This window comes from Acanthaster planci, linkage group LG09 (assembly GCF_054643075.1).
Source record: "Acanthaster planci isolate LZ-2023a linkage group LG09, COTS_SCS, whole genome shotgun sequence".
In the NCBI taxonomy this organism is placed as follows: domain Eukaryota; kingdom Metazoa; phylum Echinodermata; class Asteroidea; order Valvatida; family Acanthasteridae; genus Acanthaster; species Acanthaster planci.
In genome coordinates this window covers 10,827,094-10,845,646 of record NC_141785.1, presented here as the reverse complement: position 1 = coordinate 10,845,646, position 18,553 = coordinate 10,827,094, and the positions used below count along the sequence as shown (strand labels likewise).

Sequence of the window (18,553 nt, the reverse complement as noted above, 5' to 3'; positions counted from 1 at the left end):
ACGTGATTGGCCTATGTCTCACAAGAATGGCCTCCCCAGTCATTGTAAGTAGGTATTCCCCCACCCAACTTACATACAGAGCAGTTCAGGCCTCCCCAGTCACTGTAAGTAGGTATTCCCCCACTCAACTTACATACAGAGCAGTTCAGGCCTCCCCAGTCACTGTAAGTAGGTATTCCCCCACTCAACTTACATACAGAGCAGTTCAGGCCTCCCCAGTCACTGCAAGTAGGTATTCCCCCACTCAACTTACATACAGAGCAGTTCAGGCCTCCCCAGTCACTGTAAGTAGGTATTCCCCAACTCAACTTACATACAGAGCAGTTCAGGCCTCCCCAGTCACTGTAAGTAGGTATTCCCCCACTCAACTTACATACAGAGCAGTTCAGGCCTCCCCAGTCACTGTAAGTAGGTATTCCCCCACTCAACTTACATACAGAGCAGTTCAGGCCTCCCCAGTCACTGTAAGTAGGTATTCCCCCACTCAACTTACATACAGAGCAGTTCAGGCCTCCCCAGTCACTGTAAGTAGGTATTCCCCCACTCAACTTACATACAGAGCAGTTCAGGCCTCCCCAGTCACTGTAAGTAGGTATTCCCCCACTCAACTTACATACAGAGCAGTTCAGGCCTCCCCAGTCACTGTAAGTAGGTATTCCCCAACTCAACTTACATACAGGAGCAGTTCAGGCCTCCCCAGTCACTGTAAGTAGGTATTCCCCCACTCAACTTACATACAGAGCAGTTCAGGCCTCCCCAATCACTGTAAGTAGGTATTCCCCAACTCAACTTACATACAGAGCAGTTCAGGCCTCCCCAATCACTGTAAGTAGGTATTCCCCCACTCAACTTACATACAGAGCAGTTCAGGCCTCCCCAATCACTGCAAGTAGGTATTCCCCCACTCAACTTACATACAGAGCAGTTCAGGCCTCCCCAGCCGATGGGACATCGGCAGAAGTAGGTACTCCCAATTCTTTCACAAGTTCCTCCATTCTCGCATGGGTCGGTGATCCAGCTGTCACAAATGTGAGCATCCAATTCTGAGAGGGCAGAGATGTTATACAAACCACACAGAGTCATGAGACAGTATAGTAATAAAGATATGAAACTGTACCAGAGGGCCCAAATGTACAATTGGCCAAAAGAAAAGGAAAAAAGAACAGAAGGTGAATGCAGCTTTGCGAGTAAACTATGAAGATGGAACCTTGTTTCTCATGGGGGCGAAGTTAATGCAACCAAGTTTTTGGGTGGGTTGAGGAACCATGCCTGGCGTACATGTAGGTTGAATCCAGAATCTGAGGTAAGGGAATGCTTTTATACATTGTCAACTATGAGTCTGCGAGAATGAGTCATTCATATGGGACTCAACTTGAAGGCCCCATCGTTCCATAAAAAAAATTCTAGCTCAAGACTTACGTGAGCGATTCTGAGCCAAAATGGGCTAGGAGATGTCAGGCAGCTCAAAAGCAAAACTCAAAAACTGCATTCCAAGACTGGGACTGGCATCAGGGGTGTGCACACTCATATGTTCCTTGCAGTATGTGCTTTTGCAATTACATCCAAGAGCCCGAATTTGGAAAGTTCCACTCACCAGTTTCACAGTTGTGTCCGGTATATTGCAGTGGACAGTAGCAAGAATAGATTCCAAAGAAGGAATCGCATGTTCCACCATTCAGACAAGGCATGCCACTACAGATGGGGTCCACTGAAACATAAGGAAGTAATAAGATATTCTTGTCAGCAAAATGTAATTTGTTTTCAAACTGCACTTTATTTGAAAGAAAAAAACACTCTCAGAAAAGAATATTTCAAAAACCCAGCTGGGAGAAAAAACTCCAGTCGTGTGGCAATGTAAACCGAAAAAAAAATAAACATTTACTGGCCTCACTCTGGTTTTAATCTGCCATTTCCACTATCATTTCCAAGGCCCTACCTTCAGAGCAATTCAGTCCTTGCCAACCACTGGTACAAATGCAGTATGGCTCGCCAAAAAAATCGTCACACGTTCCACCGTTCTGGCAATCCAGCTCATCACAGGACGTCGGAAAGGCTGTCAATTTTTAAGAACACGAAATATATTTTCTTTTGTAGGGAGGTCAATGCTACATTAAGAAAGGAAAGAATTTCTGAGAAAAACCAAGTACAATGGGAAAGGCAAGACAGGTTGCAGGTCAGAGGCTTTGCACTGACGTTTCTTGAGTGATGTGGAACAAAAGATGTTAACGACTATAGACTGGCTGAAGAATGGGGTATTTTTGATGCTTATTTTGCACATGGAAAGGTGAAAAATTCACCACTGTCAATAACAAGTTAGAAAAAGATGCATTTTAAAGCTCCATATAGGAATCACTCAGAAATTTGAATATTTAGAATCTGACACACTAAAATCTGACATACTGAAGGTCAAAAAAGAGAACAAGAAGACTTGTTGCAATTGCAACTTACCTATTTCACACCTTTCACCTCCCCAGCCACTTGAACAGTAACAAAAATAGCTGTAACTGCTGTAACTTAAACAAACGCCACCATTCATGCAAGGGTTGGAATGGCAGGGGTCCGTATACTCTGTGAAACAAATACAAGCAGTGGGTGCATATAATGGACAAAAAATAAAAAGGGATGAGAATGGGTCAGTGTTGTCATGGCAATATGGATTCACAATCAAGGGGCTTCACCGGACAAGTCGTACTCCAATGCGAAGCAATACCAACCAAAAAAAAATTCTACTTGAGTCCAAAATGCCAAAAAAAGGTTCAGGTAGTAAATTGCGCATGGGTTAGACATAAATTTGAGGGTAGACTCCTGGTTACTTTTTGGACATAAAAATGCTCTTTGAATTTCAGTTCATGCAACTGCACATAACTCGTACATCACTTATGCCAGATTGTGTTCCTTGAAGAAGTTGTGACTTGCATCACGAAAGATAATGGAGGAACTTGTGCAGTCAGGTTTAGGTGGTTAAAGTTCCAGTGAACAAAGTAGCAAATGGTCTGGTTTCCTAAGACTGATTGCTCTCATTCGGCAAAAAGAAATACGGTTCTCCGTATAAAATCTCTTCAGATGGTAGTCTTCTTTGCCAAATTTAGAATCAGAAACTGCAACCGCCATTAGTTTTTATCAGTGACAATTTCAACAGGGGCCAATGTAGAAAAATGAAACACCTGCATGTATAGCTATGTGAAAACCTTTTCAATTTTGCACATAGCATGAATGGAACTTGTTTTACACTGTTGATTTAGAAACGTTTTAGTTCTCAAGAAATATTGTAACTAAGTTCACACCCAAGGGTGAAAAAATGTAATCAAGGGAATGTGGGTGTACACGAATAGCTAACAAATCAAAATGCCAACAGCTCCCTGAGCCTCTGATCATGACGTAGTGTACACACTCAATCCTAGTTTGTTGCATGCAGAACACACACACACACATCTGGGAAGCCAGTTGTGGAGAGTCCCCACTGAAGACGGACTGTGTGTTTAAGTTGAACTTGGACACTGTGCACAGCCCAAGTTGCCCCAAAATTCACTGTATTTGATCTTAGAGTGTCGCAAGTTATCAGGATGCAGTGAGATATACATGTGGAGCATGACCGCATTTCACAAACAGCTTTCACCATGGCCAATATCGACGACATTCATTTGGCCGTATTTGATAAACAACTTTCACTGGCCAGTATCGACGGCATTCATTTGGCCGTATTTGATAAACAGCTTTCACCATGGCCAATATCGACGACATTCATTTGGCCGTATTTGATAAACAACTTTCACCATGGCCAATATCGACTACATTCATTTGGCCGTATTTGATAAACAACTTTCACTGGCCAGTATCGACGGCATTCATTTGGCCGTATTTGATAAACAGCTTTCACCATGGCCAATATCGACGGCATTCATTTGGCCGTATTTGACAAACAGCTTTCACCGGCCAGTATCGACGGCATTCATTTGGCCGTATTTGATAAACAGCTTTTACTGGCCAATATCGACGGCATTCATTTGGCTGTATTTGACAAACAGCTTTCACTGGCCAATATCGATGGCATTCATTTGGCTGTATTTGACAAACAGCTTTCACTGGCCAATATCGATGGCATTCATTTGGCTGTATTTGACAAACAGCTTTTACTGGCCAGTATCGATGGCGTTATTTGGCCGTATTTGAGAAATCAGCTGATATATATCTTGCTTTTTTTGGCAGAAATCAGGTTTTGGGCCAAAATTAATACAGTCAACAGATAGTCAGTACGTACAATAGTAAGCAAGATAAACTTCATGCTGGCCACTGCAATGAACATTGAAGTGGCCAATGAATTTGTTGGGCCCCCCATGAACCCCTGGGCCCCCTCTCAATGTTGGGTCGCACTCCAGCTCGAGATGGCACTGACCGGGAGACTAAGGGATCTGGAAAGGGTATGGCTATTGGCACGTTTCCCAAGAAGTTTGTCCAGGATTGTAGGTACCGACCTCCTGCACATTATTTTTGCACTGTGATCTTCAGAGTCTTCCCATGACGTGTTTCTTGTACAAACCTGACTCGCAGTGCTCGCCCTCCCAACCAGGATCGCAAATGCAGAAGGCGAACGTGTGGAAGCTGCTGCAAAGCCCATGCATGCTGCAGTTGAAGTTATCACAGGGATTAACTATGGCTGTCGATGGACAAAGACAAAAAACAAAATTAATTATTAATTAATTTAATAATTTTTTATAAACTGTTTCAAGGTAGGGTCATAGATTGGTTTCTGAGAAGGGAATGCTGACTGTTAGGCAAAATTAACAAGAAAGATGTAATTCAAGTCACCTGTGAAAGTTTCAGTTCCAAATAGTTCTTACTTCTTGAGAAAACAGTAAAAAAAAACTGTCACGGTATTTTCCACATAAACATTGAATCCATTCACGATTGGTGAGATGAAAAAGAACTGTGGTTGTGATCGTAATAGCGCCACCTCGGTCAGTTATTTTTCTTCGTAGCTAATTGCTTTTGTTTTGGGAAGATCTTAGCAGTAACATGTACCTTTTGGTTTTTTTTTTTATTTTATGTGTTTTGGTATGCATGCTTTTAGGTTTGACAACCTTTTCGGGACTTCATTTTCTTGCTTGTATTCTACTATAGTTTGTGAGACCTAGCCTATAAAGAAAGTAAAGAAATGCTACTACTTAAAAATGAAGACAACAGATTGTAGTGAGGTGCAGCTGGGGTGGATTTCGAGGGGGATGGGGAATTACCAGTACCTTGGAATAAGGGTTCATCAGGGGCAGAAAAGGGGGTCCATTAGGGAAAGAAAAAGGGTTCGTCAGGGGCAGTAAAGGGGTCCATTAGGGGAAGAAAAAGGGTTCATCAGGGGAAGTAAAGGGGTCCATCAGGGGCAGAAAAGGGGGTCCATTAGGGAAAGAAAAGGGTTCATCAGGGGTAGTAAAGGGGTCCATCAGGGGCAGAAAAGGGGTTTATCAGGGGCAGAAAAAGGGTTCATCAGGGGCACATTCTGGGCACACGGTAGTCAAAGCAGGATGTTGAGAAGGTGTCATACGGAATGGCGATAGACGGAGAGGGGCATGTAACAAACTGGGAGGGGGGGTGGGATTGATGGTCTACTTACTAACTGGGTCCGAGCAGTCGATGCCCGTCCAGCCAGGCTGACAATTACAGCGGGGGTAGTGGGTGGAGATAGCCACGTAGCAAGTCCCGCCATTGTGGCAAGTGTAATCCCTGCACGGTGAGATTGCTGTCGCACAAAAAACAGAACAACAGACTTTAAGAATTTAACAAGAAAAAAACCCAGAATGGTGAAAAATACTAATGTTTGAAGCCTGTTTCTCTCTCTTTTAGATCATGTGTCAAATTTTGTTTATCGATTCAAACAGAAGCAGGCTATTAGCAGACAAATAAATGTGATAGTTTCCTCTTAAAAGCAATCAAGTTTCTATAAAGGTTTGTCCTACATCCTGTCTCAACTGCTATATAATAAAAAAAACTTCTTCATGTTCAGCAAGACTAATGAAGTAGATTTCAAATGAAAAATCCATAAAACTTTTTGGCTACAAATAACTGAATGCAGGGGTCAGAGGTTGAACAAGGCTAAAAATGATCAATTTTCCCAAAGCACATTTCACCTCCCATATTCTGAATTTCTGTAGGATTTTCTTCAATCCTATGTTACTGTACCATGGGTAAGTATGACAGGCTGCACAAACTGAATGGAAAAATGTTTCCTCTCCTTGAATTTAGCCGTGATTACTTGAATCAGTGAACTGTTTCAAAATAAAACTCAATTTTTTGATCTTTGACATGAAGCTTGGGCCATGTTGTCTCAGCATGGTAACCTTCTTCCACTCCATATCACCCAATAAGGCATTTATGTCCATATTTTCCAGCTAATTATGGGCTCAGGCTGGAACACAGAGGCAAATGTCCCCCGGCGAAACTTACACGTCACGCAGTATTGGCCATACCATCCAAAGGAGCACTGGCAGAAGAAGTCATTGCCCGCTCGGACGCAAGAGGCGCCGTTCTGACACGGATTGGAGGAGGACTCGCAGACGTGCATGCCGGTAGTTACCTCTGCAAGCATCGTCACAACAGAAACACTATGAGGGACATGTGGAAATTAGCACACTGTTCTTCCCTTCTTTCCAGGGCTGTGACCCAACCCAACAAAATATGATAAACATTACATACATTCATAAATACCTCAGACAGTCTCCCTATTCAACAACGTGCAACTTGACCGTGTTTTAACATTTGATACTGCCCGCTGCATAAAACTCGCGTTTGTACCTGGATACAAAAGACAGTTTACTTCATCCCTATTGGTCATGAGTATGCCTGCGACGCAACACTCAGAACACGACATGCACACGCCAAGTCCATTCAATTTGACAACTTTCAAAAGGAATATCCAATAAAATGGTCGGAGTTGTTCAGGAAAATGAAAGTAAAATTTTAGAACAAAATCGTTGTAAATCCATCATATGCTGACTTCTTTTGGCTCTCTATATAAAAAGTTATTTATGAATGGGAATAAATATGTGCTTGGCCGGTCCGGAAAGTGAATTTAAGACCTTGTTTGGGAGAATGAACGCTGAAAATGCCTGAGCTGCAGGTAGTCACTTCCTACTGTCGCGCTGGTCTTAAACGCACGTTTAAGACCGGCCGAGCACATATCTATGCCCTTAGTATCATATCTACTTTGAGTGCAGGCCGTTGATCCAACAAATTTGGCATAATATGACAACTGTTTCGAACTGTCAACATGGTCAGCTGTAAAATGCATCCATTCAATCCAGACAATACAATTCTCAGCCATGTGAAATTTCTAAATAACTTCCTAAGAACACTTCTCAACGTATAGAGCAAATACAAAAATAGAAAAATGCCCAAAAAACTTCTTCACGGGATCTGGGTCATGTTGTGACTAGCCAGCCAGAAATTGTTTGGTATTGAAGGTTTCGACTACTGGGTGGTTATCAGTGTTTGGGGTGAAACCAGGGTTACAAAAGCAATGGCTTCATTTCGATTTTTTCCCACGGACAATACAATTGTACTTTTTCCCCAGGGACAATCCGTTCCGTTCTACTGACTTACCGAACTCGCAGTTGACTCCAACGTAGTCATAGGAGCAGCTGCAGTAAACAAAGTCAAGGCCACTGAAGCACGTTCCTCCATTGCGGCAGGGATTCAAGACACTACAAGGGTCTGTGAGGGTGGCTGAGGGTGGAACGTAAAAAATGTAAGGAAAAGTACAGTCCAGAAATTTCACACAATAAAAAATAAGAATGCAAATACGTATATATTTAGAAAATGTTGCATACTTTTCCCTATCCCCCTTAAAGATCTTGAAAGTTCCAGAGGCCATCTTTTTGAAAGTTGGTGTGTAAGTAAACACATGGCTTTTATCTGAGAATTAGTTTTGATTCCATCCAACAAATATTTCTGTGTTTACATTCATTTATATGACATTTAGTGATAATGGTTGTCTGATTTTAATGAAATTGATAACAAAAGGATGGCATGACATCTTATGATAATAATAATAATAATATTTACCGCTAACAGGTCATTAGGGAGACATCGCCATAAGAACGTGCACAAATTTTTTCCAACTTTACTGTCCCATTATTCAATATTTCCTAATCTGATCTGAACCAAACTTTGTTTGTTTTCATTTTAAGCCCTAAACTATCATCTCTCAAAATATGGACAATAAAATTCGGCCTCCTTCTGGTAGTTTGAATTTCAATGTCTCCCTAGAAGCCAATGTCTCCCTAATGCTGAAAAATTTACCACAAAATGTTTCCCAAATGACCTACATGTATTTGTAAATATACTCAGTTCTTACATATTACGGAAATGTACCTACACACTTATTCTCAATATTCCTGCACATTGGGCTCACATCATCTGAGCATTCCTGAAACCATCCCAGCTCCCCAGTGAGTATACTAGCCTGATGCTGCCATTTTGGTGCAAACAGCTAAACATAACCGTGTCTGCCCTCACAGGTACCCATTTACTCCTGGGTGGAGAGGCGCACGTTTGTATGACAAGCTAAGTGTCAGGTCCGATGAAAGTAAAAGATACCATTCAAGGGAAAAGGTAACCATCCCCTCCAAACACAGAGACCACGCCTACCAAGGTCAGTCTAAAAGCTACAAGTTCTTTCTTTTTTTTCCCCTTTCCGTGAACTTTTTCAACGCGGTTTCTGACTCACTCGATTCGCAGGTTCTGCCCCACCATCCAGATGGACACAGACAGATGGGCTCCCCGTGGTCAGCATTACAGGTCCCCCCGTTCTGGCACTGCACGGTACTGCAAGGATGGTCGTTCTCTGCAAAAGAAAGAAAAAAAAAGTGTGTGGGGAAAACACATGCGCAATCCAGTCAGCAATGGGCTTGAATACTTATTAAACCCACTTACCGCTGGTATCATATTTGGTCGAACGTTTTGCTCTTGATAAAAGGCAAAATGGAATGGGGACAGATTTGCCACAAACACAGATAACCTTGGATCCCTTGATTTAATTTTGATAGTACTTGTGTGGCATTTTTTATCACAAACCACATATTTTTCAACATGCTACTGGTGTGACGTGACGGTATCCGCACATGTACTAAGACTTTGTGTGGGTGTGTGTGAGTGTGTAAACACCTTCAATCGTGGACCTATAACAATAGGGGACAATACGGTCCACGGTTGCCGAAGAGTCCACGGTTGGAAAACGTGTACAAAACATATGGGAGGTCTTCCGAAAAAGTTGAAGTATGAACAAAAGAGGAACAATAGGGAGTCCACTTGTGTGTGTGTATACAAAAGAGGTGGGGTCAGAGTTGAGTTGTGGCATGTACATGTACGTTTAATTCATCCTTCAACTTGGATCATATTAACATGGCCTCTTGCACAAATGCGGCAGGGTTATTGGCACCTCTGGGCATCTTCATGGGAAACCAGTTCCTTCTCCCCAAATTTTTGTAATTTCGTCACCACTTTCACTTCTGAGAGTCAAATTGCCGCTATTAAATAGGTCATTTTAAGCAATGTATAAAATTTACCAGCTTAAGACTTTGCCAGCTAGAGTTTCAAGAAACGAATTTCCTGGTATAGGTGCAGATTTCCACTGACCATCAAAAACATGAGAGGATATGTGGCCAATTTTTATAGCAACAACTCATTCACCATACAGTATATCTTTATGGCTAGATCCCAGGACAGAATTTGTGCTTGGGCCAAACAGGCAAAATTGGCCTTTGGCTCACAGGTAATCTTGGACGTGAAAATAACTAGGTAGTTTATTTGATCTTATGATGGTAGAAATAAGAGGAAAAATATCCTCTACTGGTACTTATGAGCAGCGTTACATTGCCTGTGGAACTGGGTGACACCTTTAAGGGAGTTGGATCCTGAGTGAATGCTACTTGCAGGGGAAAGGTGCTGGTCGGAACGGGAGGCCCTACTGATCAGTATGCCTCTAGATAGATCCCTCGTACACACAAGCCTACATAATTATCATTATAAGCCCATAATGCATATTACACTGTAGCTTGCTGTATTTAATGGTGCACATGCATGTAGGTCAAACGTAGTACATTTGGGCAAGAAGTCCATTCTGAATATTGTAAAACAAGTCAAATGTATGTAAGGTATTCAGATTTCAAACGCGACTTTGTTTTTTCTAACTGAGCATTTGAAGCTAATGAATGTTGACATACACGTAAGCTTGCTCAAAACTGAGAAATAAGAAACAGGCCTTTTATGATCTAGATTAGTGAGAAAATATTTTGTCAATAAACATTCAGTTTCAACCTTTTACAGAGAATTTTTAAATTCAGTGGCATCACAATTAAGAAAATGAATAGAAAACCTTCAGTTTGAACAATAAAAGTCTTATTTTAATACAAGCACGCTTACCACACTCTGTCCCATAGAAATCGTCAGTGCAGACGCAGAACGCTCCAGTGTTGTCATGGTAACAGGTGCCACCATTTTCACAATGTCTACTGGAGCAAGGCGTCTGCCCAGTGGTGACTGGAAGAAATGAATGACACTAAAGCTGCTCAAACTCTTCAGACAAATCAACAGTCATGAGAAACTACCCCTATGAAAACCATTTCATCTCTCTGATCTTCTCATCAACAGCCACGGGATCGACAAGACAAAGCCTGGAGCTATGTTGGCAAATATGACTCACTGGTTCTACAATGGGAACCCTTTAAAACTTAATCATAGTGCAACTTTCTGTTCACTAGCAGTCTAAGAAATGCTGCAGGTGTAAAATCAATGGGGTAAAGGGAATTTCACAATTACATGTACAGTACTTCAGAAATGTTGATATTAGATTCTCAATAGTGGGCCTACTACCAGGTATCTCAACAATGTGTACATCCATTTCACCAAATTTGCCCTACCTAAAAGATATCAATTTCTGATATGCTGCTCTCTCTGCTTACATTCTATTGGGCAGCTGCAGGATTAACAAGGAAAGGCGCAGAACTGTGCGGGTAAAATCACTCACCTGATCCACAGATGGTCCCACTGAATCCGTCTAGGCACTTACAGGACAGCGATGTGCTGTTGCTTCCGGTTAACACTGACAGTTCGCAGTGACCGTTGTTAGCACAGGGATCGCTCAAGCAACCATCAAAGTATTCTGTGAAAGGGAAAAATGCAAGTTTAACTGCCTTGCTGAAGATGTGGATTTCTCAAGGCGTTCAACTTCACATCTTCACGTTTTGTCTCTTTGAAAGAATGACATACATTATGCACAGCATTATTCTCTGGAACACAGGTTGGTCCAATAACCTTTTTGTTCCTTAAAAACTCAATTTACAATTGTTAAACTCGAATTTTTACTGACAGAGTAAGAGAGGGTCTAGTGAGTTTCACAACTACTTCAGAAAAGCTTGAATCTCAAGTTCTCAGTAGACCTGTTTCCTGTGATGTCACAATCGTGCTGGACCGCAATGTGTTGTGATGGTAATGAGTGCATAGCGTTGTGATGGTAATCTACTTATTCAAGATAAACTAGTCAAGCATGCAGCATTCGCACATGGTTGAAGCTATGCAATTGCCGTGGCCAAGACGGTCCGTACATGGTGGTATTGTTTACTTTTAGCGCAATCCAGTCACTTGGGTGAAAAACGTCTGTAGTACCAAGTACTTTTACTGTGGCTACATTGTGTACCCTGGCAATATTTAGGGTGTACCATTCTGAACACGGAATAATAAAACAACATGGCCCATCAGGCCCAACCTAAAAATAGTTTGCAATTTTTAAAATGTGCGGAGTCATGATGCATCAACATTTTGCATCAAAATGTTTATGTACATTTAAATGTATATATAAACAAATACTTAAATTCTAATACTATGACTTGAGGTCATAGTTTTTCTAGCACAAGGGACAGCAAGAGTTCCATATGGACATCACTTATTTCCCTAGCAGTGGTTTGCAGCCATCAAAAAGTGCTAACATCCTACAAGGTCAAATTTAGCAGGAAAAATACCGAAGCATGACTGAGAACTCTAGATAATTTTCAGACCAGTCTGATTCGGGTTGTGTACAGGTCATCCAATGAAACAGTCCCGATATGGAACTCTTTCCAATAGGGTTTTCTTTGACGCGATGCTCCAGGTTGGATCCCAGGTTAGATTTTTTTTCCCACCACAAAAAGCTGCAATGTCATCCCTCAACTAGTTTGAATCAACTCCTAATAGGCTATAAAATGCAGGCCTTTCACTTTGTTGTTAGAAATTGAAGCTCTGGTAGGGAGGAATCGCTTCAGGCCTCGTGTAATTCTGAAACTGCACAAGGACTGAATGACAATGTACAACAATGAAAGCATGGACCCTGGTGACAAGTTAGGGAAATAAATAACATGACAGGTTCCCATCGTGTTGGTAAAATGTACATCCATCAGCACAATAAGCTGTAGGCCTAGCGATAATAGACCTACTGCATGAGTGATTTTGCACAATGGTAGAAAGGCATTGTGGGAAGGACAAAAAGTGCAGTGTTTGCTCCTTTTTTTCTTCCCCCATTGTGCAAATCACCCCTGTGGTATTAGCGATAATTAATGCTTAAGGCATAATTGGCACTGCCTTTCAAAAATGTAACCCGCTCTGCAAAAAGGTGTATTATGTCACATTTTTTGGAATTTGAGTTATAGGCCTATATAATAAATTGCTCACATCCTAAGCTTTCATTTGATATATAATTCTTCCCAGTGGCATTTTGCATATATATTCATCATATAATTTCATCTTATGACAGGTGCATTTTGATATAATGCCCTTTAAACATAACAAACAGAAATATTCAACTTACATGAGAGACTCTCTTGGTTTTCCTCAGCAACAGAGGCTTCTGGTCAAGCAATTGGCCTCAAAATGTTTCCATATGTTTTAACCCTCGGCTGGAATGAGCCATTATGCCTTTTTCATTGCGCAGCTTCCCCTAATAGTACACCTTTTTGCAGAGCGGGTCACAAATGGTGAGAATAGTAGCTCGGGAAATCTCAGTTCCTCTGCGCTCGAAGACAAGCTTTTAACTTTAATTTGATTCACAAACTAGCATGACTAGTTTCCAAGTTATGAGTATATGTATGGCAAGTGCAAGGCAATTTAAGGCATCGTTATAAGTTATACGGGCCTACACACAACCATGACAACAGTGTAAGTGTAGCCCGGCCAGGTTGGACACCAGGCTACATTAGGCTACATCCCTCTCTAGGCCTAATTGTATAACGTACAGTGTGGTGACGGTCAGGGAGACCACCAGCTGGAGGTGTAACTTGGAGCTAGGCGGTTCCTCCATGGTTATGCTATGGTGTAACTTAGACCCGTAAACAGGGCCCAACGAATACTCCTCTGTCGTACACGAAGGAAAACTATTCGTTGAGGAGTATTGGAGGAGTATCCGAATACTCCTCCGTCGTACACGACGACGAAGTATTCGCCGGGCCCCGTTTACGGGTCTACGTGTATGTAGTACTAGTACATGTAGGTGTAACTGTATGTAACATTATGAGAAATGTGCATAACTTAACTTTAAATTAAGAAACGGTCTAACGTTATCCTACTACCCTTTTTAACTTACATTACGGCCACGGTGGTTTAAACTCTGAACACTTCGCTCTAAAGTGTAACCATGCCAAATACATGTACTAGTAATCACTATCATCGCGATTGAGAACATCGTGCAATGGCGCGAATTTTGAAAAACCAACCCAAAGGCCATTCTCGTATTTCCAATATTGTCTATAGGGGGCGTCACAGACACGTGACGTTGACGCATACTCTTTCCCCCTCTGGCAGTGACTAGCTGGAGCTTTTTCCTCCAGGTTTATGCTTTCTTTTTTATGCTATAGTTCAGGGGGGCTACATTATACCGCATACATGATTCTTAAAATTAAAAGTCTGTAAACTTAAATTTAAAAACGAGAAATGACAGAGACAGAAGCGACAATGCTTGTCCGGACGCCAGATTTAACACACGCCTATCTCAGAGTAACTCAATATTATGCAGACTCCATAAAGACTAATGAAAGCCATGTTTGATTCAATATTTCGTTCTTTATTCAGAACATCTTCATCATTCCTATCGATGTTCTGAATAAAGAACGAAATATTGAATCAAACATGGCTTTCATTAGTCTTTATGGAGTCTGCATAATATTGAGTTATCTGAATATTATCAGTGGATCACCTACTGACTATCTCAGTGTTTACTCCTAAAATATAGGTCGCGGAAGTGAGGCAAGAATATTCCTCCTCTCTGATATTGACTTTTACGACACTCATATTTTTTCAGCAAAGGTTGATTCGGCAAGATCATTTCCCGATTCAAAGTCAAAGTAGTCAATAACCCTTTAAATACGCTGTTCCATTACAAGATATTAAAATTCTTGCTGTAGACAAATTTATTCAGTGAGTAGGCTACAAACGTAACCAGAAATTGTCAACTTTCAAATGGTTTCTTTGTGATAATGTACTCGCATGATAGCACACCTTCAGTCTTTTCCCCACTTTGCACTCATGTCCTTTCGGATTTCCAGATTATACTACTAGAAGAAATACGGTATATACGAATACTGCGTTTAAATCTGAATAATATCAATTTATTTTCTATAGGACCTATCTTAAGTTGCAAGCAAGTTTTTCAGCAAAAAGCTTGGAAGGGCTGCTTTGGAAAAGTAGGGGGCCGTTAAATTGCGCTGTTATATATGCACTGATATATTTTGGCCTCAAGGTTCGGTTTTGCAATTACTGAATTTGGCATTGTTACGTCGGCATATACCGTCTCGATTCATTGTGTGTCGTCGGCCCTGAAATGTTCAACCTCGCACTACCCCTACTGTGGCTTAAAATATCACGTTCCGTCTGTACAGGCCTATTATAACCTGCACAGACTGCCAGCGAATAGGTACGTGACGTTATAAACCTTTTTTTTCCCGAATGAGAATTTTATTCAGATCTGAACTGTAGCGAGGGGTGCTCAGTCATGATTTGAATGCCTGAATTCTTTGCATTGTCCTTGAATTTGCACCATTCGGGGAAGGAAGTTACCGGTATTCAATGCCAATTTTACCGGTTACGCACCGCTTAATCGCTCCCCAACTCAGTACAGTCAACTGAAAGATGTTATTTGAAAAGTAGAGAAATATTCCCAAAGTCCGGTAGCGGTATAGATTTTGAGCGTCCAAACGAATCACTTTTTTTTCAATAGTATTTCGACGGAAATGGACTCAAAGCTGCCAAAGCTGTCGCTCCGCACGACAAGGAGGAGACATGCCGGTAACGCCATGCAGCAACTGACATGACCCTCTCTTCCATAGTTGATTTAAGTTAATTCATAGGGCCTCTTTGTTTTCAGCTTCAAGCTTTCCTTTCGTATAAATAGGTCTTAACCCTAACACTCCTCAATCCTTCACCTGTTGGAGGACTGAGGAGTGTTAGGGTTAATACATGTTTTTAATCTAAATTCCAAGCCGTGGTTTTCTGTGCGACCCTTAAATAACTTGAGCCCCCTACTTTTATCCCCAAACCGGGATTAATGAGCTTTATGCATCAACCGAAATACCCGAATTCAACGTTAATTTTGGCGAGGATAATCGACCGATTGCGCAAATCACATGACATATAGTGGGTATCATCCCCATTGCATCGTGGTTTTGAGTGACAAAAATATGCCAAGTTACGTTATAGCACCCATGCAGCACATCAGTAGTCTGTGCACGGTATACCGCCAGCTTTATTTTTGGTATAAATGATATTCATTAAACACTTTGCTTTCGGTGGACTCCATGATGTTTGATGATATTTAATACCCACTAAAGGTCACGTGGCTTAGCGGGCGCAATCGGTCTATAGACTAATCCGATTAGACGCCATAACCGCCGTGGTACCTCACGCACACGCATATTCTTCAGCTTGACGTGGCGCGCGTGCATTAGGCAAATCACGACACCCTGTTTGTCGAAGAGGCATGTAACGCGCGCGTACCACCTTTCCACGAGCATTGCACCACCGCAGTAATGGCTTCTAATTCTGGTTGTCGAATTACACCTCCAAACTCACCGCAACGCTCGCCCACGTAGGGACCAGAGCAGACACAGACGGGGTGTTCGTGTACGCCGTAACAGGTGCCTCCGTGCTCGCAGTAGCCCGGCAGACACACCGAAGATGGAGACGGTAAAGACACGTGGGGCAGCGGAACTTGTAGGGTACAAAAAAAGAAAAGAATATTTGATTAAATCATTCAGAAGCGCTTTTCCGCCTTTTTTTATCCTTTCAAAAATGAAAACGAGAAACGAGTTGTTTTCCTTTTTTCGCTTTTTCGATTTCAAGGAAAAACGAGAAATGACTCGATGTACTTCCTGTTGTATTGAAAAAATATATCGACTTCCGGTTGTTATTTTCATATAAAAAAACAATGAATAAACGTCAGCGCATACGGTCTGTGTGCATTTTGTTCATTCGTCTTAAGTGTTTAGAGCAAAACAAAACAAAAAAGTAAAAAGGAAAAAGTCGTTTATATTTTTAAATTTGGAAAGCGTGGAAAAACAAGTTTTTCATTTTTCCGTTTAAAAAGAAAAAACGAAAAAGGACAAGTTCGTTTCTCATTTTTCATTTCAAGAACAAAAAAACGACATCATGTTGTTTGTCGCTTTTGAATGTGAAAACGAATAATTTTAGTTCCATATTTTCATCTGGTAATGTTAGAAACGTCAAGGGTTATAGCCCGCTTAACTACAAGAATCAAATATGACTGAGATGATTACACAGAATTCTTGGCCAACAAAGTAAAGGAAGGAACAACCCACGAAGAAATTCTCACATTCTAAAAGCAACTTCCATTTCAGGAAGTACAATGTTAGTACTGAATTTGTGGATAAATCGCATATTCACAATTCTGGATCTGTCCCTAATTTTTTTCTCGGGGTTTGTATGGCATACTGATCTCCGCTTTTGTAGAAATTACGCTGACGGTTACAGGAATTAATGGACGTGCGTATGTTGCAACTCAAACGAAAAGGGACTAAGAGTTGACGTCATGCTTTATTCAAGGAGACGGTTATGCCGCGCTTTATGTATTATGGATATAGGAGGGAAACATCTTTTGGGTTGCAATCGAATGGAAATAAACCAGAATAATAATAACTTACATCAATCTACGTGTTCTGTAAATTGAAATTCGGATTAAAGTAAATTTTAATGGAAATTGCTCTCGTGTTTTTCGTTTATTGTTTTTAATGTGCAGAAAGAGAAAGAACTTATTCTTATTTTTCTACTTGTTTTGTCTTCAAATGGAAAAGGGGAGAAACAACTCGTTTTATCCATTTTTTTGTTTAATTTTCAAACTTGAGCAACGAAAAAAAGAATTTTCCGATTTTCGTTTCATAATGAAAATCAAATATGAAAATCTTAAAGGGACCGCTCACGAAACGATCACGACATAAAGTTCACTGGAATTCCTTCACTGTCCTGTACTTACACAAATCTGGAGGGAACGTGTTCTGGCAGTTCACCGGGTGCCACTGCTGACCGAGAAGGACGACAAGCAACACCATGGCTACTCCCAACCCGCGCGGCATTCCATCCGCTGAAAACTTCATGGTCCTCGATATCGCCTCTCTTTCCCCTCACTTTGTGATATTAGGTCTAAGCTTTAAAATTCTCCGGCTTCACGCTGTTTGCTGACAAATTTTAAACGACTGGCAATCACTGTCTGTACTGCAGGCCAACAAGTCTGTCTTTCTGCTTTCTCTACCCACCCAGCAAGAGGCAACTGTCCTTGTTACTGCTGGTGTACGCCGTGTCGTTCACCGAAACTGTACTGTCACGATTCAACCAGTGTCCCCAAAGAAACCCAATAGGTGACGTCAATAGGTACCGGGTACAAGATCGCACTATTATTCTTTCTTTTAAATGAAAATGGGGGCCGAAAATATCACAAAGATTCTCAAGTAACGGCTGGATGCACTGCTCAAGCATTTCATGACCGTGGTGCGGTGGAAAGTGCACGATGGAGCAACTTGTGCGGTTGCGTAGGTTAGGGTGCTCGAATAAACTCGCCACAAGTTGGGGCGTAATGTGAAAAAAATCACACGTTGGAATATTTACTTAGCCTGTACATATCCGACTTTTAATGTCATTGGTAGTTTTGGGATATTTTTATACGTCGCTTTGAAAATTCAGTCTCACCTTTTAAAGATGTTCGACTTCAGACGTTTATGGCTGTTTTCAAATTAGATTAAGTTTCATGTAGGCCTATGCTGGCAGAGAGATGTTTTCATGGTTTGCTGTTTCCTTTACCAGGGGACAGACATCGATCCAATCTCATTCACAGCAATCGACCAGCAACACACAGTTTCTTCCTATGCACCTGCCACAAATGCATTCTGTTCACATGACCTATAGGCCTAGGGGTGCATAGTAAAGGACACAATTTCTCTGATAAAATAAATCACCACATGACGGTTATGTTGATATGACGTATATGATAACTTGCCTCCATATTAGCTCATGCGTTTACCATGATTTTAGAAAAATGCCA

The 18,553-nt window shown here is 41.4% G+C and overlaps 1 protein-coding gene across 1 annotated transcript in view; it reads right to left on the bottom strand.

The window, feature by feature from the left end:
• The window catches only part of LOC110982022 (uncharacterized), a 37,479-nt gene extending 19,477 nt beyond the window's left edge, over positions 1-18,002 (bottom strand). The window contains exons 1-13 of the mRNA XM_087140783.1: positions 17,492-18,002; positions 16,075-16,212; positions 11,012-11,146; positions 10,408-10,524; positions 8,714-8,830; positions 7,588-7,710; positions 6,433-6,564; positions 5,603-5,728; positions 4,538-4,654; positions 2,449-2,568; positions 1,937-2,053; positions 1,595-1,708; positions 915-1,043 (exon numbers count right to left, since the gene is read on the bottom strand). Of these exons, the coding sequence (XP_086996909.1) occupies positions 915-1,043; positions 1,595-1,708; positions 1,937-2,053; positions 2,449-2,568; positions 4,538-4,654; positions 5,603-5,728; positions 6,433-6,564; positions 7,588-7,710; positions 8,714-8,830; positions 10,408-10,524; positions 11,012-11,146; positions 16,075-16,212; positions 17,492-17,612 (1,606 nt within the window). The 5' untranslated portion in view covers positions 17,613-18,002. The remainder of the gene's footprint in view (positions 1-914; positions 1,044-1,594; positions 1,709-1,936; positions 2,054-2,448; positions 2,569-4,537; positions 4,655-5,602; positions 5,729-6,432; positions 6,565-7,587; positions 7,711-8,713; positions 8,831-10,407; positions 10,525-11,011; positions 11,147-16,074; positions 16,213-17,491) is intronic.
• Positions 18,003-18,553: the final 551 nt, after the last annotated feature.